Source organism: Microtus pennsylvanicus, chromosome 1 (genome assembly GCF_037038515.1).
Source record: "Microtus pennsylvanicus isolate mMicPen1 chromosome 1, mMicPen1.hap1, whole genome shotgun sequence".
In the NCBI taxonomy this organism is placed as follows: domain Eukaryota; kingdom Metazoa; phylum Chordata; class Mammalia; order Rodentia; family Cricetidae; genus Microtus; species Microtus pennsylvanicus.
The window spans coordinates 151411079-151438094 of record NC_134579.1 but is presented as its reverse complement, the minus strand read 5'-3'; the positions used below and the strand labels follow the sequence as shown (position 1 = coordinate 151438094).

The window sequence follows — 27016 nt, the reverse complement described above, 5'->3', positions numbered from 1 at the left end:
AAAAATATTATTAGGAAAAATGGAAATTGAAAAGGAAAGGATGGAAAGAGGAGAGGAGAAAAGAGAGGAGAGGAGTAGCAAAGAGAAGAGAAGGAAGGGAGGGGAAGGGAAGGGAAGGGAAGGGAAGGGAAGGGAAGGGAAGGGAAGGGAAGGGAAGGGAAGGGAAGGGAAGGGAAGGGAAGGGAAGGGAAGAAAGAGATCATTATATGGAGCAGAGATTCAGGGCAGTGCTCATGATGGGGCATACGTGGTTCAGTGAGGTAGGCTTCCTGGACTAAGTCTGAAGAAGTGTCCTTGGGCAGTTACTCACCTGTTATCACCAGTTCCAGATTGTTACTATTTCGTGACCATTGACTTCCATTAAAGTATGCACAGAAGTAAACCCCAGCATTACTCTGTGTTATATTCTTCAGACTGAATTCAAACACCTCCTGGGCTCCCTGTGGGGTACCATCATACCACACAGTACTGGGTGCAAGACGGGCTAGACGCACAGTGGTCACTCCTGGAAGGGTCCTGCAGAAGATGGTCACATCACTGCCTGTGGAAACCACAGCTCCTGGAACGACCCAGATGGAAGGCTGGGGTGGTGGCCCTGGAGAGACACAGGAACAAGCACCAGTCAACTGATGTCAGGAGGTCCAGCTTTCCAAGGAGCTATAGAGTGGCTCCCACAACAACAACTACTAATCAAGAAAATGCCCCACAGACATGCTTACACACCAGTATAGTGGAAGCAGTTCCTCAGTTGATGTTCCTTCTTTCCAGATGACTCTAGCTTACATCATGTTGAAAGAAAACTAACCAGCACACCTCCAAAGTGAAGTCTCATTATTTTCAGAAATGAGCATCTGGTATATTTCAAAAGGCCTAATTATCTTTTCTGTTCCCAAACAATGGAAGAGTAAATCTTATACCTTAGTGCTATCAGGGGCTTCTCTCCTTGTCTCCTACAAGCTCAGTAATGAACCCTGTGGGTTGTCATTCTAATCACCAAACCTTCCCACTTTCCAATGTAAAATCCCATTAAATCACTGACCTATGTCTTACTTTGTCTCTTGCCTCCACAGAAAACCCAACCTCTACACCGAACTCCAATATCACATGAAGCCTGGGAGCCTCTGAAAATAAATGAATCCTTGGATCCATGTTTACCACCCCAATTCTCAGAAGCAGTTGACTCACAAACCCCATTCAAGTGCTCCATAATAGGACCTTCTGAAAGAGGCAGAGCTATCTGTGCCACCAGCATGAACCAGGAAGCTCTTTCTTAAAGGAACAGTGCAGCTTTTCCTGCTAATGTTGAGTCAGGAAGCCTTCTCTTAAAGGTGCCACACCTCTGCTCACCACCAACAAACAGCCTATCTAAAAACATACAGCTGCCAAGAAGCCCCAAATGACTCCCACTTTTGTGTCTAGAAGCCCTTTTTTATTATTCAAACTTTCTTAGGCTCTGTGTGGATATTCTTGCCAAACGTTTGGGTGCCATTTGTAAACTGAGACTGCATTTTCATTTTCTGGCTGCCCAGAAACTATATTAATTACAATATTGTTTGACCAATGGTTTGGGCATATTACTAGCTAGTGCTTACATCTTAAATTAACCCATTTATATTGACCTATATATTACCATGAGGCTGTGGCTTACTGGTAAGATACCAGCATTTTCTCCTTCTGTAGCTACATAGTATCTGCCTGATTCCATCTTCTTTCCTCCTCTATCTCTGCTTGGATTTTCCAAATTTCTATATTCTGCCCTGCTGTATTGGGAAATAACCAGGCTAGCTAGAAGATAAAACAATTATATTTTCATTCATTATAAGGGGGAAACTCACAAAAACAGAATGAGAAGTCCAAGCTAAGCTGTACCACAAGGGAACCACACAGAGAGCACACTTGGGCCTGTACCATTTTTTCTCATGGTCTTAGCAAGCCACACCCTAAGTTGGTCCCAAATCTTAAAGATAATTGGTTAACCAAGCTTTCCCAACACCATGCCATAGGCCAAAGCAGCTTCTCATTAACCAATGGCAATAAAACATATTCACAGTATACAGAGGGGAATCCCACATCAGAATTCCATCTGTGCTATACACACATTAGACAGCATTCACTTCAACTCTGTCTTGTGGATGAGGCATCGTCCCAAGGGCAAAACTCAGTATGAGAGTCAGACACGGCCCCAGAGAGAGGAGGAAAAAGAAAAAATTCAAAATCAAATGTCTGCAGCTACAGGAGGAAACGTGTGTGCAGGTGTCCCCTTCTCTGTGCCATTTGTTCCAATATCCTTCCAAGACACATATCTTGCAGGCTTTACTGGAGCACAGTTGAGAATCCCCACCCCAAAGATGGCTCCAATAGTAAGGACTGATCATTAAGTAACTGTGCCTGTGACTTATCAGAGGCCTTGAGTGCCAGCCTCAGTACCCCCTCGGGGCTCAGAATTGATGTCTATGGCAGACAAGAATCTGAGGGTAAAAAATTAACTCAACTACATTACCTCCACATGTTCTTTATTTGTCATACAAGGGGAGAAAGTAAAGTGAAAGGGCATGGAGAAGAAGGAAGAGGAAACAGAGATAGAGGAGGAGGAGGAGGAGGAGGAGGAGGAGGAGGAGGAGGAGGAGGAGGAGGAGGAGGAGGAGGAGGAGGAGGAGATAGAGGAGGAGGAGGAGATAGAGGAGAAGGAGGAGGAGAAGCAGAGCAAGAGGAAGAAGTAGTGAAGAAAAAAGAAGAAAGAGAAGAATAAAAGCTGTTCTCTACTAGGTTTCTAGTTTTTATAGACATAGTTGAAAAATTCCATAGGCAAGGACAATGAAAATATGCATATCAAAATCATTTTTTTAAAAAAGGCATGTAGAACCAGACAAAGCAGTACTCCAAAACAGGTGACACCACCCAGGAAAAAGCCAGCACTCAAGGGGAAGTACCTGACATCCCAAACCATTAGATAAAGTTACTAAACAACCATGAATCCCGGCTTCACCCGTTCTCCTAATCTCTTTTGTGATAACTAGCTTTGGAGACACCCAAATTTGTTGGTTAGCAAAGGTGGGGCATGCCGCCTTCTTGCTCAGTGCCTGTCTTCTATGGAAATTTCTACATGGTCTATTAGCAGGTAACTTCGTGGGATTCACTCTATATAAATTTGACTGCTAGAACAAAGAGTGAATGCCATCCCTCCAAGGCCTCCTGGTGTGGGGGAATGGCATGCAGAGATTACACTGCTGATGTGTTCTAGGAATGAATCCCATTTCGAAGGGAAGAATCATGGGTTTACAAGGTTTGCACAGATATGCCAGCAACTTTTCCAAAAGACAAGTGTTCCCACAGCTCTGCAAAACGGGTTATTCCATGTGGACGTGTATATATACTCTTTCTGTGGATCTGCCTATTGGTCTGTCAGCTGTGCATTCACTGTAGAGTCTTGTGGGATCCAACAATGGCTGCCAATGAAAATTCCTTCTCAGGATCTGCAAAAGATGCTTCAAGATCCTCCCACGCTACTCTGAGCCAAACTCAGTTTCCCATGGCTAAAATAGAGAACAGACTCACCATGCTGTGCCCAGATCTTCTGAACCATTAAAAACACTGCAAATAGAACAAAAGACTTGATAAGACAAGTTTATCCTGGTATACAATGATCCCAACCCCAGAGCTCAGCTCAAAACTCCAAGGCCAGATGGACAGGTTGAGGCCAGGGAAGACTCCTCTGCAGTCACCAGGCCAAGTCTTCATAGAGAAAGTTCTATGAGAGGAGCCAAGGTTATAAATCTGGGATTCTGTACCCATTACCACTTTGGCTAAAAAGAATGATCCTTGTCACACTTACCAAGTCCAAGAAGAGCAGCTCCAAGGGCCATGGCAGTGTCTCATGCCAGATCTTCACAGAAACAGAATACAGAACTAGTGACATAGTTCACACTGTGGGACATACCCATGGAACAGGGCAGGCTAAAGGCCAGAATGATGACATCCAATGCAAAAGAGGAAGAGGATGTTCTTGCACAAGACCTGTCCCTGGCACCCTTCTACCCACAGCTCTAGGCTGGGAAACTGTTCCCCTATGCACTTACTATTCTGGCTTTAAATTTATTAAGATAGAATTTAAAGGGCTAGGGGCAATGCTGTTCTCTGGTATCCCCATATGTGATGTAGGAGACTTATGGCCAATGCTTCAGAAAACGGTGAGATGCAGCCAGAAATCAATGAGCACAAATTCATAATCTACAGAACAGTTAGACTCTTCTTGATGGGACACTAAATCTGACAATCTAGATGGGAGGGGATGCCAGTGAAGATGCTGGGGACCAATGCTTCTGTAGTATGTGGATGCTCTCAGTAAATTCCCCTAATTATCAAACTGCATAACCAAAAACCTACAAATGACCGACAATACAAAAAATCATTTAAAAGCAGGTTATAGAATAAACAGAGTTCTCAGAAGAAGAAATCCAAGTGGCTAACATCATTGGTTGCTTCCTTATTCTTTTGCTCTTTGGGGGCTCACCACCCAGCTTCCAAATACATCACAAGGAGGTTTATTCTTTTTTTGAATGAATACCCAGTCTTATCTTGACTTGTTTCTATCCAGCTTTTCTCTTTTATTATTTCATTTAAATAACTTTTTATTTATTTTATATACCAACTAGTTTCCCCTCCCGCCCTTCTTCCCAGTGTCTCCCACTTCCTATCTACCTCCTCCCCTTCCAAGCCTCCCCTGTCTTCATTCAGAAAGAGACAGGGCTCCCATGGGCTTGAACAAAGCATGGAATGTCAAGTTGAGGCAGGACCAAGATCCTCCCCTTATGTCACGGTGGGGCCAGACAATCCAGCACGGAAAAAGGGTCCCCAAAAGCCAGCTAAGTGCTAGGAAGAAGTTCTGGTCTCACTCCTAAGAATTTTACAAACAGACCAAACTACACAAGTGTCACACACATGCAGAGAGCTTACATCAGTCCCATGCAAGCTTCCTAACTGTTGATCCAGAGTCCATGAGCTCCCATGAGCTCAGGTCCAGTGTCTCTGTGGGTTCCCCTGTCATGACACCGCTGGTTCATACAATCACTCCTCTCTTTCTTCGGCAAGATTCCCTGAGCTCAATCCAATGCTTGACTGTAGATCTCTGCATCTGCTTCCATCAGTTACTGGATAGAGTATCTCTGATGACAGTATAGGGTGTTTACCAATCTAATTACAGGAAATGGCCTGTTAAGGCACCCTCGGCGCTATTTAGCTAGCTTTTTTTAACTTACATTATCCTGTCTGTCTTTTGCCTCTGGGCTTTTACCTTTCTCTATTTAGGTATACCTTGTCTTTCCTTCTTCCATGTATAGCTGGATGTCTGGCCCCTTCTTTCTTACTCTTCAATTTTCTTTTCTCTCTTATTCTCCTTCTATTTATTCTCTGTCGCCAGCCCCATGTATCCTTTCCCCTGCCTTGCTATTGGCTATTTAGCTTTTTATTAGCCCCATCAATTGTTTTAGACAAGCAAAGTAAGACAATTTCAGTGAGTTAAACAAATGCAGCATAAAAAAATGCAAAACATCTTGCATCATTAAACAAATGTTTATAGCATAAACAAAAGTAAAGCAACTTAAAATAATATTCTACTGTAGGATAAAAATATGTTCAACTTTAGGTATCACAGAAATTAAAGTTAAAATTACTTTGGAATTTCATCTGACTCTAGTCATAATGACTGATTGAGAAAACAAAACAATTCCCTGGAAACACATTGGGAATAACAGAACAAGGTAACAGCCACCAACTCTAGCAGACAGTGCCAAGTTAACCCACAGGCCATACCTGCCAGAAAATCAGGTAGGCTTCCAGTGTATATTCAATTCTCTCTCTATTCCCCATTTCCAGTCTCATCCCCAGCATTACAACAAAACACACTTGGCAGCCCCCTTCACATCTCTCATGGATCCCACAGATCTTGCCCCTTTTAACAATCCTCCTATCACTCATTGCTTTGTCCCAGACCCCAACTTAAAAGGTGCTACCTCCTACTAACCCAAATGCATCTCCTACAAGTGCAACAAGTAGTCTGGAGACAGACCCACACCACTCCCACTACCGCTGAGATCCTACCCCCACCCAAGTTTTACCCAAGCCCAGTCTCCCTTTTCTCTCTGACCTATGGGATCACAAAGACTTTGTCCATCATCTTTCCTTTCCCAACTTATTCCACTATTGCAGCCTTCAAGTATTCCCTGTGAAGATACCAGCTAAGCAGACTAGGAAAAGAGGCAACACATACCCATCACATTCTCAAAAAAATACAGAAGTATAATAGAAACCAAGAAACAATACACACACCCAATAAAGACAAACCCAGAAAATAACACATAGATCAAGAAGCATCCCAAACCCAGATGCCCACAGACCAGTGTAAAAACAACAGCCAGGGCAATATATCCCCCAGTAGATTCCATCGATCAGTAGGCCCTGAATATTCCAACAAGGCTGAAGCACAAGAAAAGATCTTTATGAAAACAACTTTATGAAGAAGATAGAAGTCTATAAAGAGGAAATGAAAAATCCATTAAAAGTGAGGAAGACACAAATATATAATGTATAGAGGTAACCAGGGTCATGGGTTCAAGCCCCAAATTGGGTGCCAGTCACGCTAGTTAGCCATAGAAGCTGGTGGTGCATACTTTTCATCCAAGCACAAAGAGGAATATAAGGTAGGATGAGATAGGAACTCACTCTCTTTCAGTCTGAAAATTTCATAGAAATAAGAACTCTCTAGTGTCTTGAGAGATTTTGTTGTCTAATCTTCAGGTTGAGCTCCAATATCTGTCTCTGGGTTTTAATCAATAGTGTGACAAGACACCAAAAAATATAGCTTCTCAGCACCTCATTGGACATTCTCAAAATATTAAGTACATATTCAGGCACAACACAAATTTCTTTTTTTTTACTTTTAAGCTGCTGAATTTTATTTTTTTATTTTTTATTTATTTATTAAAGATTTCTGACTCCTCCCCGCCACCGCCTCCCATTTTCCTCCCGCTCCCCCAATCAAGTCCCCTTCCCTCGTCAGCCCAAAGAACAATCAGTGTTCCCTGCCCTGTGGGAAGTCCAAGGACCACCCACCTCCATCCAGGTCTAGTAAGGTGAGCATCCAAACTGCCTAGGCTCCCACAAAGCCAGTACGTGCAGTAGGATCAAAATCCCATTGCCATTGTTCTTAAGTTCTCAGTAGTCCTCATTGTCCACTATGTTCTGCGAGTCCGGTTTTATCCCATGATATTTCAGACCCAGGCCAGCTGGTCTTGGTGAGTTCCCAATTGAACATCCCCATTGTATCAGTGTGTGGGTGCACCCCTCGCGGTCCTGAGTTCCTTGCTCGTGCTCTCTCTCCTTCTGCTCCTGATTTGGACCTTGAGATTTCAGTCCAGTGCTCCAATGTGAGTCTCAGTCTCTGTCTCTTTTCATTGCCTGATGAAGGTTATTATTCAGAATGATGCCTATACGTTTTTCTTTGGGTTCTCCTTCTTATTTAGCTTCTCTAGGATCATGAATTATAGGCTTAATGTCCTTTATTTATGGCTAGAAACCAAATATGGGTGAGTACATCCATGTCCCTCTTTTGGGGTCTGGCTTACCTCACTCAGGATAGTGTTTTCTATTTCCGTCCATTTGCATGCAAAATTCAAGATGTCATTGATTTTTACTGCTGAGTAGTACGCTAATATGTGTATATATTCCATACTTTCTTCATCCATTCTTCCATTGAAGGACATCTAGCTTGTTTCCAGATTCTGGCTATTACAAACAATGCTGCTATGAACATAGTTGAACAAATGCTTTTGTTGTATGATAGGGCATCTCTTGGCTATATTCCCAAGAGTGGTATTGCTGGGTCCAGGAGTTGGTTGATCCCTAATTTCCTGAGAAAACACCACACTGCTTTCCAAAGTGGTTGAACAAGTTTGCATTTCCACCAGCAATGGATGAGTGTACCCCTTTCTCCACAACCTCTCCAGCAAAGGCTATCATTGGCGTTTTTTATTTTACCATTCTGACAGGTGTAAGATGGTATCTTAAAGTTGTCTTGATTTGCATTTCCCTGATCGCTAAGGAAGTTGAGCATGACCTTAAGTGTCTTTTGGCCATTTGAAGTTCTTCTGTTGAGAATTCTCTGTTCAGTTCAGTGCCCCATTTTTTTAATTGGGTTGATTAGCCTTTTACAGTCTAGTTTCTTGAGTTCTTTATATATTTTGGAGATCAGAAATTTATCAGTTGTGGGGTTGGTGAAGATCTTCTCCCAGTCAGTGGGTTGCCTTTTTGTCTTAGTGACAGTGTCCTTTGCTTTACAGAAGCTTATCAGTCTTAGGAGTTCCCATTTATTCAATGATGCCTTTAATGTCTGTGCTGCTGGGGATATACATAGGAAGTGGTCTCCTTGCCCATGTGTTGTAGAGTACTTCCCACTTTCTCTTCTATCAGGTTCAGTGTGGTCAGACCTATATTGAGGTCTTTAACCCATTTGGACTTGAGTTTTGTGCACGGTGATAGATATGGATCTATTTTCATTCTTCTACAGGTTGACATCCAGTTTTGCCAGCATAACTTGTTGAAGATGCTCTCTTTTTCTAATTGTATACTTTTAGCTCCTTTATCGAAAATGAGGTGTTCATAGGATTGTGGGTTAAAGTCAGGGTCTTCTATTTGATTCCATTGGTCAACTTCTCTGTTTTTATGCCAATACCAAGCTGTTTTCAATACTGTAGCTCTGTAATAGAGTTTGAAGTCAGGAATGGTAATGCCTCCAGATGATCCTTTATTGTATAGGATTGTTTTGGCTATTGTTTTGGGTTTTTTGTTTTTCCATATAAAGTTGATTATTGTCTTCTCCAGATCTGTGAAGAATTTTGATGGGATTTTGATGGGGATTGCATTGAATCTATAGATTGCTTTTGGTAGAATTGCCATTTTTACTATGTTGATCCTCCCAATCCAAGAGCAAGGGAGATCCTTCCATTTTCTGGTGTCCTCTTCAATTTCTTTCTTCAAAGACTTAAAGTTCTTGTCAAATAGATCTTTCACGTCCTTGGTCAGAGTTACCCCAAGATATTGTATGCTATTTGTGGCTATCGTGAAAGGTGATGCTTCTCTGATTTCCCTCTCTGCTTCCTTATCCTTATTGTATAGGAAGGCAACTGATTTTTTTCGAGTTGATCTTGTATCCTGCCACATTACTAAAGGTGTTTATCAGATTTAGGAGTTCTTTGGTAGAGTTTTTGGGGTCACTTATGTATAATATCATATCATCTGCAAATAACGAAAGCTAAACTTTTTCCTTTCCAATACAAATTCCCTTGATCCCCTTATGTTGTCTTATTGCTATTGCTAGAACTTCAAGCACTATATTGAATAGGTATGGAGAGAATGGACATCCTTGTCATTTTCCTGATTTTAGTGGGATGGCTTTGAGTTTTTCTCCATTTAATTTAAAGTTAGCTGTTGGCTTACTGTAAATAGCTTTTATTATATTTAGGTATGACCCTTGTATCCTTAATCTCTCCAAGACCTTTATCATAAAAAGGTGTTGAATTTTGTCGAGGGCTTTTTCAGCATCTAATGAAATGATCATATGGTTTTTTTCTTTCAGTTTATTTATATGCTGGATTACATTGATAGATTTGCATATGTTGAACCAGCCCTGCATCTCAGGAATGAAGCCTACTTGATCATAGTGGATAATTTTTCTAATGTGTGCTTGGATTCAGTTTGCCAGTATTTTATTGAAAATTTATGCATCGATATTCATTAGTGAGATAGGAATGTAATTATCTTTTTTGGTTGGGTCTTTGTGGTTTTGGTGTCAGGGTAACTGTAGCTTCATAAAAGGAATTTGGCAATGACTATTCTGTTTCTATCTTGTGAAATACATTAAGGAGTATAGGTATTAGCTCTTCTTGGAAGTTTTGGTAGAATTCTGCATTGAAACCATCTGGTCCTGGGCTCTTTTGGAAGGGAGATTTGTAATGACAGTTTTCAATTCTTTGCGACTAACAGGTCTATTTAATCGTTCACCTGGTCTTGGTTTGGCTTTGATATATGGTACTTATCTAAAAAAATGTCCATTTCTTTTGCATTTTCCAGTTTTGTGGCATACAGGCTTTTGTAGTAAGATCTAATGATTCTCTGAATTTTCTCTGTGTCTGTTGTCATGTCCCCCTTTTCATTTCTGATCTTATTTATTTGCCTGTTCTCTCCCTGTCGTTTAATTAGTTTGGATAGGGGTTTGTTGATCTTGTTGATTTTCTCCAAGAACCAACTTTTTGTCTCATTGATTCTTTGTACTGTTTTCTGTGTTTCTATTTTGTTGATTTCAGCTTTCAGTTTGATTATTTCCAGTCTTCTACTCCTCCTGGGCGCGACTGCTTCCTTTTTTTTTCTAGAGCTTTCAGGTGTGCTGTTAAGTCCCCAATGTATGCATTCTCCGTTTTCTCTAAAGTGGGTACTTAGTGCTATGAACTTTCCTCTTAGCACTGCTTTCATCGTGTCCCATAGGTTTCAGTATGTTGTGTCTTTATTTTCATTGAATTCAAGGAAGACTTTAATTTCTTTCTTAATTTCTTCCTTGACCCAGGTGTGGTTCAGTAGTTGACTGTTCAGTTTCCATGAGTTTGTCGGCTTTCTGGGGGTAGCATTTTTGCTGCCTTCTACCTTTAATCCGTGGTGATCTGATAAGACACTGGTTTTTTTTGTATCTGTGGAGGTTTCCTTTGTTTCCGAGTATGTGGTCAATTTTCTAGAAAGTTCCATGAGCTGCAGAGAAGAAGGTATATTCTTTCCTATTTGGTGGAGTGTTCTATAGATGTCTATTAAGTCCATTTGCTTCATTACCTCCAATAATTCTCTTAATTCTCTATAAGGTTTCTGTCTGATTGACCTGTCCATTGGAGAGAGAGGTGTGTTGAAGTCTCCTACTACTAGTGTGTGTGGTTTGATGTCTGCCTTGAGTTCTAGTAATATTTCTTTTACATAAGTGGGTGCTTTTATATTAGGGGCATAGATATTCAGGATTGAGACGTCATCCTGATGAATTGTTCCTGTTATGAGTATAAAGTGTCCATCTCGATCTCTTCCAATTGATTTTAGTTTGATGTCAGTTTTGTTTGAAATTAGTATGGCCACACCTGCTTTTTTCTTAGGACCATTTGCTTGAAAAACCTTTTCCCAACCCTTTACTCTTACTAGAAGCCTGTCTTTGTGGTTGAGATGTGTTTCATACAAACAGCAGAATATTGGATCCTGTTTTTGTATCTAATCTCTTAGCCTGTGCCTTTTTATAGGTGAATTGAGCCCATTAATATTAAGTGATATTAATGACCAGTGGTTGTTTACTCCGGTTATTCTTATTGTTTTTGGTAGTAGAGTCTGTGTGTCTCCCTTCTTTGAGTTGTGCTGGTGAAGGGTCGCTAGATGCCTGAGTTATTGTGGGCATTGTTGGACTCCTTGGGTTGTTATTTTCCTTCTATTACTTTCTGTAGGGCTGGATTTGTGGCTACATATTGTTTAAATTTGTTCTTATCCTGGAATGTCTTGTTTTCTCAATTGATGGTGAACAATAGCTTGGCTGGGTATAGTAGTTTGGGTTTGCATCCATGTTCTCTCAGTTTCTGCAGTACCTATATCCAGGACCTTCTGGCTTTCTTGGTCTCCATAGAGAAGTCAGGTGTAAGTCTGATCGGTTTACCTTTATAAGTTACTTGCCCTTTTTCCTTTGCAGCTCTTCATATTCTTTCTTTAACCTGTTTATTTTGTGTTTTGATTATTATATGGTGAGGGGATTTTTTTTGATCCAGTCTATTTGATGTTCTGTATGCTTCTTCAATATTCAAAGGAATATCTTTCTTTATGTTGGGAAAGTTTTCTTCCATAATTTTGTTAAAAAATATTATCTGGGCCTTTGAGCTGTGACTCTTCTCCTTCTTCTATTCCTATTATTCTTAGGTTTGGTCTTTTTATTGTGTCCCATATTTCTTGAATGTTTTGTGGTGAGAATTTGTTGGCTTTGCTGTTTTCTTTGATCAGTGCGTTTATTTTCTCTATGGTGTCCTCAGAATCTGAGATTCTTTCTTCTATCTCTTGTATTCTATTGATTATGCTTGTTTCTGTAGACTCTGCTCGTTGACCTAGATTTTCCATATCCAGCTGGTCCTCAGTTTGTGCTTTCTTCTTTGCTTCCATTTCAGTTTTTAATTTTTGAACTTTTCCCATTACCTGTTTGATCATTTTTTCTTGGTTTCCCAGGATATCATGTACGTATTTACTCATTTCTTCAAACTTTTTGTTAGACTTCTCATCCATTCCTATAAGGGCGTTTTTTTACATGTTGTTGAAAGGACTCTATTGCTTTCATAAAGTCAATTTTTTCCACTTCTTCTGTGTTAGGGTGTTCAAATCATTCTGTTGTAAGATCAATGGGTTCTGGTGTTTTCATGTTGTTTTTCAGATTGTTGGGAGAATTCTTGCCTTGGCACCTGCCCATCTCCTCCGAACAATGCTATCTAATGGATCTTTTAAAACAGGATCAGGTTTCCCTGTTGGCCAGGGTCTTTGCTTACAAAATGCCCTTGCTCCGTTTCCTGGCTTTTGCCACAGGCCAAGATCCCTCTCACCACTCAGAAGGGTCTTCAGGAACAGGACCAGGCTCCCCGTTTGCCAGGGACCTCACCAATGAAAGGCCTATCTCTCTGTAGGCCAGCCACCAAAACAGAGAAACTCCTGCTACCCTCTGCCCTGAGCTCCCAAACCAGTGCCCAAACAGGCTAAACTGGGTGATCTCGTGGCCCGGCAGAAGGGAGGGAGAGTGAAGGAGGCCCCTGGGCGCAAGCTGGGATGGGCCAGAGAGAGAGAGGTCACAGCAGAGGAGGAGCAGCCCCAGCAGAGGGGACCAGCCCTTGCAGTCTAAACGAGGGGGGGTGTCAAGGGGTTGGAGAATGTCCTCGCTCTGTTTCTTGTGTCCTGCCGCTGGCCAAGAATACTCTCACCACTCAGGAGGATCTTCAGGAACAGGACCAGACTCCCTGTTCGCCAGTGGACCTCGCCAATAAAAGGCCTACCACACTCCAGGCCAGGCCCCCAAAAACCTACTTGATTTAATTGTAGTGGAGCGACCTGCTCTATATGTGGCGTGCCGGTCTCCGCCGCTTGCATCTGCCCACAAATTTCAACAGTTAAGAAAAAATAGAAATAAGCCCCTACATCCTATCAGACCACCAGAAATTAAAGCTGACAAACTCATGGAAACTGGAAAACCATCTATTGAAGGAAAAATGGCTCAAGACAGAAATAAATAAAGTCTTTCTAGAATTCAATTAAAATGAATACACATCAAACCCAAACTTATGATAAAATTAAAGCAATGCAATATCCTTCCAAGAAACATGAGGTTTTTGGACTACAGGAATGTTAATCTGAATATTCCATTGCTTCAATAAGTCATGACCCCATAAACATGTTGTATAGAAAAGCCACAATTTTTGAGCTGTAGGGATTTTAAGCTTAATAATAAGAGAGACCTAGAGAGGTGATATGCCCTGTGGCTCAGCCACTATGCCACAAGCTGCAGAGGCGAGCAAAAGGCTGGAATTGAAAACAGCTGCCTTGTGGATCTGACCAATCTTGTTGGCAGTAGTGTTGGCAGGGACAGTTTGAGGAAACTCCTTCCATTTGCCTGTTGCACTGACAGTAGTAAAAAAGCTCCCATAAAAAATGGAGCTGGCAGAACATCAGCAAAGTGAGGGTAGAGGCTGAAGAAGTAGGCCATTAAGGCCTGGGGTTTTTATATGGCCTCTAAAATGCATCCATCTCAGGGGGAATTGACATGGATGGCTTGCTACCCATAGCTGTAACCGTGAAAAAAAAACAGCAACACCACAAGGCCTATAATGGGACGTCTTCCCCTATAGGTGGGGTGTAAAGCAGCACAAACACCACAGGACCCATAGGAAAGCATCCTCTGCCCCCAGGTGGGGTACAACATCCTGACTGGATTTGGTCAGGGTGACTCAGAAGGCAGAGAGGACAGAAGCCCCTCCAAATAGCCATACACAGCGGGGGAGGGGAGGAGAAGGAGAGAAAAGAAAAAGAAAAAAAAAGAAAGAAAAATCTGAGGGATCCTGGGCCCCCAGTAGAATATACTTCACAGTGTATTCAGTACTAGCGGCTTGAGGACTGGCCCTGGGTCAGTCTGGTCACGATTTTAGCTAAGGAGAGCAATTCAGAGATGAATGTCAGCAAAGGGCTCAACCATTCATAGTTGGGGGCTGCCTCCCCGTTTCTAGAAACACCAGAATATTGCTGGAAGCTCACTGGTCAATTCCTCGGGTTTGAAGACATTGTTAAGTTGACCAGAATGGGGGAAACTCACCAACTAAAGCTGGTGGTGTGCATAGAAATCACACTGTAGAAATCATGCTCAGGCATATGGAACACGTGGCTGTTGTGGAAAAAATACCCAGTTCTAGATCCCAACTCCAGGAGTGGGGAAAGGGGTGGGAGAGCCATCTGAGTCCTGGAACCAATGTACTGAGTTAAATAAAATGCTATGGATTCCCCAAGTGGCTGCAGCAGCAGAAACGCTGCAGGACCCCAACCGGCGGCACTTTGCATTAGGTCCTGAGAGCAGCCAGTCCCAGACAGGGATGGTGCACAAGACCATGCCACAAGTCTTCTAAGGATGTCCTGGGCAGGGAACCACAAGGCAGGTGAGAGACAGACAGATAGGCACACCATGCAGGGTGAGGTTGTATATTTATTTAGGAGGTTGTGGAAGGGAAGGGGAGAAGATAGAAGAGCAGAGAGAGAGACAGAGAAGGGAGAGAATGGACAGACAGAAATTGCCTCTTCACGAGGGAGATGGAAAAGGAAGGGACTCAGGCCTCAGCAGATGGGGGAGGGAGTAGGCATGGCTTGTCTCTTAAAGAGACAGAACAGATCATTACATAACCCATGCTCAGAAAGACAAGCATGGTATGTACTCACTTATAAGTGGATAATGCTGGGCAGTGGTGGTGCACGCCTTTAATCCCAGTACTTGGGAGGCAAAGGCAGGCTTATCTCTGAGTCTGAGGCCTGCCTGGTCTAAAAAGTTAGTTCCAGAACAGGGAGGGCTACACAAAGAAATCCTGTCTCAAAAATAATGAATATTAGGTGTAAAGTAAAAGATAAGTTGGCTACAATCTACAGCCCAGGGAACCTAGGGAAAAAAGGAGGGGCAAATGGATTTTCCTGGGAAGGGGAAATAGACAGATCTTCTGGGTAAATTGGGGGGATGAGGAATGAGAGCAGTGGGTATGGGGAAGATGGGAACATGAGGGATTGGGGTGATCTAGTTGGGGGTGAGACGGAGGGGGAAAGTAATGAAAAAGATGTCATGATGTGGGAGGGGCATTTCAGGGTTAGGGAGAATGATGCCAGGGGAATTCCCAGGAATCCACAAGGATAACCCCAACTAATATGCCTAGCAATAATGGAGAGGGTGCCTGAACTGGGCATCTCCTCTGGTTAGACTGGTGACTACCCTAATTGTCATCAGAAAGCTTTTATCGAATATCTGATGGAATCAGATGCAGAGATCCATTGCCAAGAATTGGGCACAGCTCCTAGTGTTTTGTTGAAAAGAGGGAGAAGGATTGTACCAACTAGTGGTCTCAAGATCATGACAGAGTAACCCACACAGATGGCTGATCTGAGCTCATGGGAGTACAGGAACTCTAGACCAACAGCTAGGAAGCCAGCATGGGACCAACCTATGCCCTCTGTATATGTGTGACAGTTGTGTAGATTAGTCTATTCGTGAGGCTCCTACCTGTGGGACCAGGACATATCCCTGGAGCTTCAGCTGGTTTTTAGGATTCTATTCCCCATGCTGAGCTGCCTTTCCCAGTTTGATGCAGGGGGAAGAGCTTGATCCTCCCTCAAATCAATGTGCCATGCTTTGCTGACACCAAAGGGAGGCCTGCCTCTTTATGAATAGAGACTGAAGCAGAGTGTATGGGGGTGTAGTGGGAGGTGGAGAGGACTAGAGGAGAGTGATATGAGATTCCCCTCTGTGTGCCATGAATACCATTGCTTAATAAAGAAACCGCCTTGGCTTGTGAAAGGGTTGAGTACAGTCAGGTGGGGAAAACTAAACTCAATGCTGGGAGAAAGAAGGCAGAGCGAGTGAGACACCAGGTAGCCGAAAGAGGAGAAAGATGCGAGGTGCCAGTTTGAATTCTGGCAGTAGGCCACAAGCCTTGTGGTAAAATATAAAATCATGAAAATGAGTTAATTCTAAAGGTAAGAGCTAGCTAACAGTACATTTAAATAATTGGCCAATCAGTGATTTAAATAATATAGTTTCTATGTGATTATTTAGACTCTGGGCAGTTGGGAACAAACAAGCAATCTCCATACAATAAGGAGAGAGCAAGGGGAGACTTTGGTTGGGATGTAAAATAAATTAATAAAATTAGTTAATAATTGTTTTGAAGAGTCTGCAGTTTTAGACATTTTCAACCTTCAAAGCCTGCACAAAATTCTCCAAAGGCATAGGAACTCCCTAGCACACAGTGAGGAGCACTGACAATGAAGGGAAAGATGCTGGGGAGAGGTAATCACAGTATTGAGTCGTAGCAGTGAAAAGCAGCTGTGAGGCCATGTGCACAAAAGCAGCAGTAATGGCCATGTGCACAAAAGCAGCTGTGATGGCCATGTGCACAAACGCAGCAGTGATGGCCATGTGCACAAAAGCAGCAGTGATGGCCATGTGCACAAAAGCAGCTGTGATAGCCATGTGCACAAAAGCAGCAGTGATGGCCATGTGCACAAAAGCAGCTGTGATGGCCATGTGCACAAAAGCAGCAGTGATAGCTATGTGCACAAAAGCAGCAGTGATAGCTATGTGCACAAAAGCAGCAGTGATGGCCAGAGCACAAAAGCAACAGTTATGGCCATGTGCACAGAAGCAGCAGTGATGGCCATGTGCACAAAAGCAGCTGTGATGGCCATGTGCACAAAAGCAGCTGTGATGGCCAGGTGCACAAAAGCAGCTGTGATAGTCATGTGCACAGAAGAAGCTGTGATTGCCATGTGCACAAAAGCAGCTGTAATGGCCATGTGTATAAATGCCAAGTCAAGGGAATGAAGCATGCAGGTTTGAATAAGGATGGTCCCCATAGGCTCATAGGTTTGAAAGCTTGGTCACCAGGGAGGGACACTATCTGAAAGGATAAAGAACTATAGGGTAAGCTTTGAGATTTCAAAAGCCTATGCCAAGTCAAGAATCTCCCTCTCTGCACATGGATGAGGATGTAGTTCTCAGCTACTGCTCCAATGTCTCCCTGTGTACCACCATACTTCTATGCCATGAAGACAACGGACTAAACCTCTGAGACTCTAATTAAGCCCCAATTAAATATTTCCCTTCAAAAGAGTTCCTTTGGTCATGGGGTATCGTCACAGCAATAGAATAGTGACTAAGACAGATGTCTATACACATTGGGATTTTACTCAGCTGTAAAGAAAATTGCAATTTGTACGTATGCAGGCGGAGGTGGAAATCATTATACTGAGTGAATTAATTCAGACCTAAGAAGACAGATGTTGCATGTTCTCACTTATATGTGTATCTCAATGTGGTGTATTTACATGTGTTGCTGTGTTTAATTTGACGTCCCTGCTGAAGTATCCAGAAAAGTCTTTCAGGGCCTTCAGTAGGGTGAAGAAAGACAATCCTAAGTGAGGCAGCATAGCACAACACAGATGATGGTGAAGGGAAATATAAAAAAATGGGGAGGAGGAGTTAATCAGTAAGAGGATTGGGAACATAGGGCAGAAGGAGAGTACAGAATGCTTAGCTTTAAAAAAGATGTTTGAGCGAGGCAGTGGTGGCACATGCTTTTAATCCCAGCAGATCTCTGTGAGATCAAAGCCAACCTGATCTCCAGGATCTAGCTCCAGAAAAGGCCCCAGAGCTACAGAGAAACCCTGTCTTTAAAAAAAAGGATGTTTGAAAAAGCCATATGGAAATCCATAAATTGATAAGTTTCCTAAATATTTCATGTATATATAGATATATTTATCCATATAAAAATATGTGGATATATATATATCCATATAAAACTATGTAACTGGGGTTAGTCTCCTCTAGTAGGAATTATATGCAATCAAAAGTCATTGTATGATTCTCAAAGATCTTAGGAGAGGAAGAAAAAGAAATGATGACAGAGTGTAAAAACTAAGACATCAGTGTGGGTAGAAAGAAAAAGAGATAGAGGAGCGAGAAAGTACAGGAAAGCACTAGAAAAGTGATGAGTATAAAGTCTAATGCCACAAATGTAATAAAATATCTCAATTAATACAATTGCTGCTCAAAAGATAAATCTAAGAAAGAAGTGCTGTTCTTGACACGAAAACTCACACTGAAGGATGGATGCTGCTCACAGGGTCAGAGGTGAAGGAGCATAGTGAGAGAACAAGACAGGGTGGGGAACTCCTAGCATGAGCTGGGGTAGAGATGCAACATAAGCTGCTGGGTTTGATAATCTGGCTTGAGGGGAAAGACATCAAAAAACAAGTAAGGCTGGGGTCATGTGGACAGTAAGTACTCTCTCTTATGGAGATGTACAAGCAAATTGGGAACTCATTGAGCTGCTGATGTTATATATGTCAGGAATGGGGAGATAGGTTAGCTCCCGTCATAGGGCTTCTCCATAGGAGAACGTCTAAGGCTTCAGTCAGCATGGATGCAAAAGCTGCCAATGGCACTTACTACACTCACTATCAACATCTACATAAGGACCAGGGGAAGGATTTGGCATTCCCAAGTGTCTAGGGGCGGGGGGTTGGAATCCATGACATGGATATGCTCATGTCAACAGTGCAATTCACTCACATTCCAAAGTAGCATGTCCACAGGATAGCAGGGAACAAAGAAGAAGAAGTCAATCATATGAAGAGAAATAAGAAATGAGGGATGGGCACTACACAGATATGCTCCACAGGAAACAGAAGAGAGAAACAGGCATCTGACACTTGGGCCAGCTCTCCTACAAAAACCACACAAAGAATTCTGAAATCCCAGTCACATCACAAGATTTGTGCCACATCTCCAGACATTGAATACACAGCAGAGAGATCACAACTCCTCTTAGACTCTTTATTGCCAGCATTTTGATGAGGTGTAGGAAGGCGTAGCTAGGCTTTCAGGTTAGGACTCTCTGAAGACCTCATGGGCTCTCTCTGCTGCTCCAAGCATCCAGCAATAGAGACCCAAGACCTAACAGGATGATGATAGCCAGGATGAGCCGGATGTAATTCTCTAATCTGTAATTTGACTCTGTGGAGAAAAAAAATATTTAAAAATTTTATGTGGCCCCAGTCCTGGGGCGCCCGGGCGGGCTGCAGTCCCTTTGTTTCTGTGGCCTGCCTGCACCAAGGAGGGTAGGCGCTTTGTTTGCGAGCTGCCCAACCAGCACGGAGGCCTGATTTCTCAGCCCCAGAAGAACCAGCGTTGGGGTGAGTTTCTGGCCCGCGGCGCCAGCCAGGGACGGGGATCTCGGGGGTCCCTTGGCCTTCTGTCTTTCTTGGGCTCTCTGCAGGACCTTTATTCCCTGGTTACTGCCTCTCTCTTCCTGGCCCACCCAGCTTCCGTCCAGAGCCCTCCCCACTTGGGCCCCCCTCCCCCCCCCCGCCCTCTTTTGGCGCGTGGCATTGGGAGCTGGGTCCCAGTCCTCGGGGCGCCCGGGCGGGCTGCACTTCCTTTGTTTCTATGGCCTGCCTGCACCAAGGAGAGTAGGCGCTTTGTTTGCGAGCTGCCCAACCAGCACGGAGGCCTGATCTCTCGGCCCCAGGAGAACCAGCGTTGGGGTGAGTTTCTGGCCCGCGGCGCCAGCCAGGGACGGGGATCTCGGGGGTCCCTTGGCCTCCTGTCTTTCTTGGGCTCTCTGCAGGACCTCTATTCCCTGGTTACTGCCTCTTTCTTCCTGGCCCACCCAGCTTCCGTCCAGAGCCCTCCCCACTTGGGCCCCACCGCCCTCTCTCAGCGCGTGGCATTGGGCGCTGGGTCCCAGTCCTCGGGGCGTCCAGGCGGGCTGCAGTTCCTTTGTTTCTGTGGCCTGCCTGCACCCAGCAGGGTAGGCGCTTTGTTTGCAAGCTGCCCAACCAGCACGGAGGCCTAATCTCTCGGCCCCAGGAGAACCAGCATTGGGGAGAACCAGCGTTGGGACGAGCCAGGGTTGGGCACGGAGACCTGATCCCTTGGTGCCAGGAGAGCCAACATTGGGGAGGCCGCGTTGGGTAGGCAAGGAGACCTGACCTGGTAAAAGAAGACCCATAAGGGAGTATTTGGAAGAAGAGATGGGCAGACGCCAAGGCAAGAATTCGCCCAACAAACTGAAAAGCAACATGAAGCCACCAGAATCCAGCGACCTCACAACGGAAGGACATGAACACCTTAATCAAGAAGGAGAAAAGATTGACTTCATGAAAGTGATTGACGCCCTTAAACAGCATGTAAAAAAACGCCCTTATAGAAATGGATGAGAAATATAACAGAAACTTTGAAGAATTGAATAAATCAGTGAATGATACCCTAGAAAATCAAGGAAAAGCAATCAAACAGATAATGGAAACAGTTCAAGACTTGACAACTGAAATAGAGGCAAAGAAGAAAACACAAACAGAGGGCCGGCTGGACATGGAAGATCTAGGTAAACGAATAGAGACTACAGAAACAAGCATAACCAGCAGAATACAAGAGATAGAAGAAAGACTCTCAGATTCTGAAGATACCATAGAGAAAATAAACACTATGATCAAAGAAAACAGCAAGTCCAACAAACTCTCATCACAAAACATTCAGGAAATATGGGACACAATAAAAAGACCAAACCTAAGAATAATAGGAGTAGAAGAAGGAGAAGAAGTGCAGCTCAATGGTCCAGAAAATATATTTAATAAAATTATAGAAGAAAACTTTCCCAACATAAAGAAAGATATACCTATGAAGGTGCAAGAAGCATACAGAACACCGAATAGGCTGGATCAAAACAAAACATCCCCTCGCCATATAATTATCAAAACACAAAGCAGTCAGAATAAGGAAAAAATATTAAGAGCGGCAAAGGAAAAAGGCCAAATTACTTACAAAGGTAAACCTATCAGACTTACACCTGACTTTTCCATGGAAACCATGAAAGCCAGAAGGTCCTGGATAGATGTACTGCAGAAACTGAGAGACCATGGATGCAAGCCCAGATTACTATACCCAGCCAAGCTTTCGTTCACTATAAATGGAGAAAATAAAATTTTCCAGGATAAAAACAAATTCAAACAATATGCAGCCACAAATCCAGCCTTACAGAAAGTAATAGAAGGAAAATCACTAACCAAGGAATCCAATAATGACCACAATAACTCAGACATCTAGAGACCCTTCATCAACACAAACCAAAGAAGGGATACACACAAACTCTACGACTAAAAAAAAATGACCGGAGTTAACAACCACTGGTCATTAATATCACTTAATCTCAATGGTCTCAACTCACCTATAAAAAGGCACAGGCTAAGAGATTGGATAAGAAAACAGGATCCAACATTCTGCTGTTTACAAGAAACACACCTCAACCACAAAGACAGGCACCTACTCAGAGTAAAGGGTTGGGAAAAGGCCTATCAAGCAAATGGACCTAAGAAACAAGCAGGTGTGGCCATACTAAGCTCTAACAAAGTTGACTTCAAACTTAAATCAATCAGAAGAGATGGAGAGGGGCATTTTATATTCATAACAGGAACAGTTCATCAGGATGAAGTCTCAATCCTGAACATCTATGCCCCTAATATAAAAGCACCCACGTACATAAAAGAAACATTGCTAAAATTCAAGGCAGCCATCAAACCGCACACACTAATAGTAGGAACTTCAACACTCCTCTCTCACCAATGGACAGGTCAATCAGACAGAAACCTAACAGAGAAATAAGACAATTAATGGAGGTAATGAAACAAATGGACTTAACAGACATCTATAGAACATTCCACCCAAATAGGAAAGAATACACCTTCTTCTCTGCAGCTCATGGAACCTTCTCGAAAATCGACCACATAGTCGGTAACAAAGCAAACATCCACAGTTACAAAAAAGTATTACTAACCACCTGTGTCTTATCAGATCACCATGGATTAAAGTTAGAATTCAACAACAAGGCTACCCCCGGAAAGCCCACAAAGTCATGGAAACTGAACAGCCAACTACTGAACCATACCTGGATTAAGGAAGAAATAAAGAAAGAAATTAAAGTCTTCCTAGAATTCAATGAAAATAAAGAAACAACATACTCAAACTTATGGGACACTATGAAATCAGTCCTAAGAGGAAAGTTCATAGCACTAAGTGCCCACTTAAAGAAAACAGAGAAAGCTCATATTGGAGACTTAACAGCCCACCTGAAAGCTCTTGAAAAAAAAGAAGCAGACTCACCTAGGAGGAGTAGGAGACTGGAAATAATCAAACTGAGGGCTGAAATCAATAAAATAGAAACACAGAGAACAATCCAAAGAATCAATGAAACAAAAAGCTGGTTCCTGGAAAAAATCAACAAGATTGACAAACCCCTATCCAAACTAATCAAACGGCAGAGAGAGAATTTGGAAATTAATAAGATCAGAAATGAAAAGGGGGACATAACCACAGACACAGAGGAAATTCAGAGAATCATTAGATCTTACTACAAAAGCCTATATGCCACAAAACTGGAAAATGTAAAGGAAATGGATACTTTCTTAGATAAATATCATTTACCAAAGTTAAATCAGGACCAGGTGAACAATCTAAAAAGACCTGTTAGTCGCGAAGAATTAGAAGAGGTTATCAAAAACCTCCCTACCAAAAAAAGCCCAGGACCAGATGGTTTCAATGCGGAATTCTACCAGAACTTCCAAGAAGACCTAATACCTATACTCCTTAATGTATTTCACAATATAGAAACAGAAGGGTCATTACCAAATTCCTTTTATGAAGCTACAGTTACTCTGATACCAAAACCACACAAAGACTCAACCAGGAAAGAGAATTACAGGCTGATCTCATTCATGAATATCGACGCAAAAATCCTCAACAAAATACTGGCAAACCGAATCCAAGAACACATCCGAAAAATTATCCATTATGATCAAGTAGGCTTCATTCCTGAGATGCAGGGCTGGTTCAACATACGAAAATCTATCAATGTAATCCAGCATATAAATAAACTGAAAGAAAAAAACCATATGATCATTTCATTAGATGCTGAAAAAGCATTCGACAAAATTCAACATCCATTTATGTTAAAAGTCTTGGAGAGATTAGGGATACAAGGGTCATACCTAAATATAATAAAAACTATATACAGCAAGCCTACAGCTAACATCAAATTAAACGGAGAGAAACTCAAAGCCATCCCGCTTAACTCAGGAACACGACAAGGCTGCCCACTTTCGCCATACCTCTTCAATATAGTGCTGGAAGTTCTAGCAATAGCAATAAGACAACATAATGGGATCAAGGGGATTCGAATTGGAAAGGAAGAAGTTAAACTTTCGTTATTCACAGATGATATGATAGTGTACATAAGCGACCCCCAAAACTCCACCAAAGAACTTTTACAGCTGATAAACAGCTTTAGTAATGTGGCAGGATACAAGATCAACTCCAAAAAAATCAGTCGCCCTCTTATACACAAAGGATATGGAAGCAGAGAGGGAAATCAGAGAAGCTTCTCCATTCACGATAGCCACAAACAGCATAAAATATCTTGGGGTAAATCTAACCAAGGAAGTGAAAGATCTATTTGACAAGAACTTTAAGGCATTGAAGAAAGAAATTGAAGAGGATACCAAAAAATGGATGGACATCACTTGCTCTTGGATTGGGAGGATCAACATAGTAAAAATGGCAATTCTACCAAAGGCAATTTATAGATTCAATGCAATCCCCATCAAGATCCCATCAAAATTCTTTATAGATCTGGAGAGGACAATAATCAACTTTATATGGAAAAACAAAAAACCCAGGATAGCCAAAACAATCCTATACAATAAAGGATCTTCTGGAGGCATTACCATCCCTGACTTCAAACTCTATTACAGAGCTACAGTAATGAAAACAGGGTGGTACTGGCATAAAAACAGAGAAGTCGACCAATGGAATCGTATAGAAGACCCGGATTTTACCCCACAAACCTATGAACACCTCATTTTCGATAAAGGAGCTAAAAGTATACAATGGAAGAAAGAAAGCATCTTCAACAAATGGTGCTGGCACAACTGGATGTCAACCTGTAGAAGAATGAAAATAGACCCATATCTATCACCGTGCACAAAACTCAAGTCCAAATGGATTAAAGACCTCATTATCAGCCCGAAAACACTGAACCTGATAGAAGAGAAAGTGGGAAATACCTAACAGATGGGCACAGGTGATCGCTTCTTAGGTATAACCCCAGAAGCACAGGCATTAAGGGCAACATTGAATAAATGGGACCTACTAAAACTGAGAAGCTTCTGTAAAGCAAAGGACACTGTCACTAAGACACAAAGGGAACCTACTGACTGGGAGAAGATCTTCACCGACCCCGCAACAGACAAAGGTCTGATCTCCAAAATATATAGAGAACTCAAGAAACTAGACTTTAAAAATAAAATAAAAAAAAAGATTTTAAGCCATCAATATGAAATCTGAAAATGAATAAATTTAGTAGGCCTCTAAAAAAAATTAATTAATTAATTAATTAATTACAAAAAATGCTAATTAACCCAATTAAAAAATGGGGCACTGAACTGAACAGAGAATTCTCAACAGAAGACTTCAAATGGCCAAAAGATACTTAAGGTCGTGCTCAACTTCCTTAGCAATCAGGGAAATGCAAATCAAAACAACTTTGAGATACCATCTTACACCTGTCAGAATGGCTAAAGTCAAAAACACCAAGGAAAGCCTTTGCTGGAGAGGCTGTGGAGGAAGGGGTACCCTCATCCATTGCTGGTGGGAATGCAATCTTGTGCAACCACTGTGGAAGTCAGTGTTTCGGTTTCTCAGGAAATTCGGGATCAACCTACCCCTGGACCCAGCAATACCACTCTTGGGATTTTACCCAAGAGATGCTCTATCACATGTCAAAAGCATTTGTTCAACTATGTTCATAGCAGTATTATTTGTAATAGCCAGAACCTGGAAACAACCTAGATGCCCTTCAATGGAAGAATGGATGAAGAAAATATGGAATATATGCACACTAGAGTACTACGCTGCGGTAAAAAACAATGACTCCTCGAATTTTGCATGCAAATGGATGGAAATAGAAAACACTATCCTGAGTGAGGTATCCCAGACCCAAAAAGAAGAAGATGGGATGTACTCACTCATAATTGGTTTCTAGCCATAAATAGGGGTCACGGAGTCTACAATTGGCGAACCTAAAGAAGCTAAGTAAGAAGGTGAACACAAGGAAAAACATATCGTTATCCTCTTGGATAAGGGAAGTAGACAAAATTGCCGGGGAGAAAAGTGGGATCTTGGGGGTGGGGTGGGAAGGGGGTAAGGGGAAATGGGGAGAGAAAAGGTAGAAGGGAAGGAGGGGGGACTTGGGGAAACAGGAGGATCGGGATAAAGGAAGGTTGGATAGGGGAGCACGGAACCACAATTCTTAGTTAAGGGACTCACTTTAGGGTGGGCAGGAGACTTGACCCTAGAGGGGCTCCCAGGTGCCCAAGCTGAGGTCCCCAGTTAGTTCCTTGGGCAGCTGAGGATAGGGAACCTGAAATGACCCCATCCTAGCGCAATACTGACGAATATCTTGCATATCATCTTAGAACTTTCATCTGGCGAGGGATGGAGATAGAGACAGAGACCCACACTGGAGCACTGGACTGAGCTCCCAAGGTCCCAATGAGGAGCAGAAAGAGGGAGAACATGAGCAAAGAAGTCGGGACCACGAGGGGTGCACCCACCCACTGAGACAGTGGAGCTGATCTACTGGGAGCTCACCAAGGCCAGCTGGACTATTACCAAAAAAACCATGGGATAAAACTGAACTCTCTGATCATGACGAACAATGAGGGCTGATGAGACGCCAAGGACAATGGCACACACTTTTGATCCTATGCAATCTGCTGGCTTGGTGGGAGCCTAGCCAGTTTGGATGTTCACCTTCCTAGATATGGACGGAGGGGGGAGGACCTAGGACTTACCACAGGGTAGGGAACCCTGACTGCTCTTTGGACTGGAGAGGGAGGGGGAGAGGAGTGGGGGGAAGGGGAGAGGGGTGGGAGGAAGGGGAGAAGAGTGGGAGGAGGGGGAGAAGAGTGGGAGGAGGGGGAGGGAAAGGGGAGGCTGGGAGGAGGTGGAAATTTGTTTTTTTTTTCTTTATTCTTCTTTTATCAATAAAAAAAAATGAAAAAAAAAACTCAAGTCCAAATGGATTAAAGACCTCATTATCAGCCCGAAAACACTGAACCTGATAGAAGAGAAAGTGGGAAATACCCTACATCAGATGGGCACAGGTAATCGCTTCTTAAGTATAACCCCAGAAGCACAGGCATTAAGGGCAACATTGAATAAATGGGACCTACTAAAACTGAGAAGCTTCTGTAAAGCAAAGGACACTGTCACTAAGACACAAAGGCAACCTACTGACTGGGAGAAGATCTTCACCAACCCCACAACAGACAAAGGTCTGATCTCCAAAATATATAGAGAACTCAAGAAACTAGACTTTAAAATGCTAATTAACCCAATTAAAAAATGGGGCACTGAACTGAACAGAGAATTCTCAACAGAAGAACTTCAAATGGCCAAAAGATACTTAAGGTCATGCTCAACTTCCTTAGCAATCAGGGAAATGCAAATCAAAACAACTTTGAGATACCATCTTACACCTGTCAGAATGGCTAAAGTCAAAAACACCAAGGAAAGCCTTTGCTGGAGAGGCTGTGGAGGAAGGGGTACCCTCATCCATTGCTG

General features: G+C 42.7%; 1 protein-coding gene across 3 annotated transcripts in view; it reads right to left on the bottom strand.

The window, feature by feature from the left end:
• The window catches only part of LOC142831853 (leukocyte immunoglobulin-like receptor subfamily A member 3), a 78904-nt gene that overhangs the window by 41423 nt on the left and 10465 nt on the right, over positions 1–27016 (bottom strand). For all 3 annotated transcript variants that reach the window (XM_075942272.1, XM_075942279.1, XM_075942285.1), the window contains exons 5-6: positions 3556–3591; positions 311–595 (exon numbers count right to left, since the gene is read on the bottom strand). In XM_075942272.1, the coding sequence (XP_075798387.1) occupies positions 311–595; positions 3556–3591 (321 nt within the window). The remainder of the gene's footprint in view (positions 1–310; positions 596–3555; positions 3592–27016) is intronic.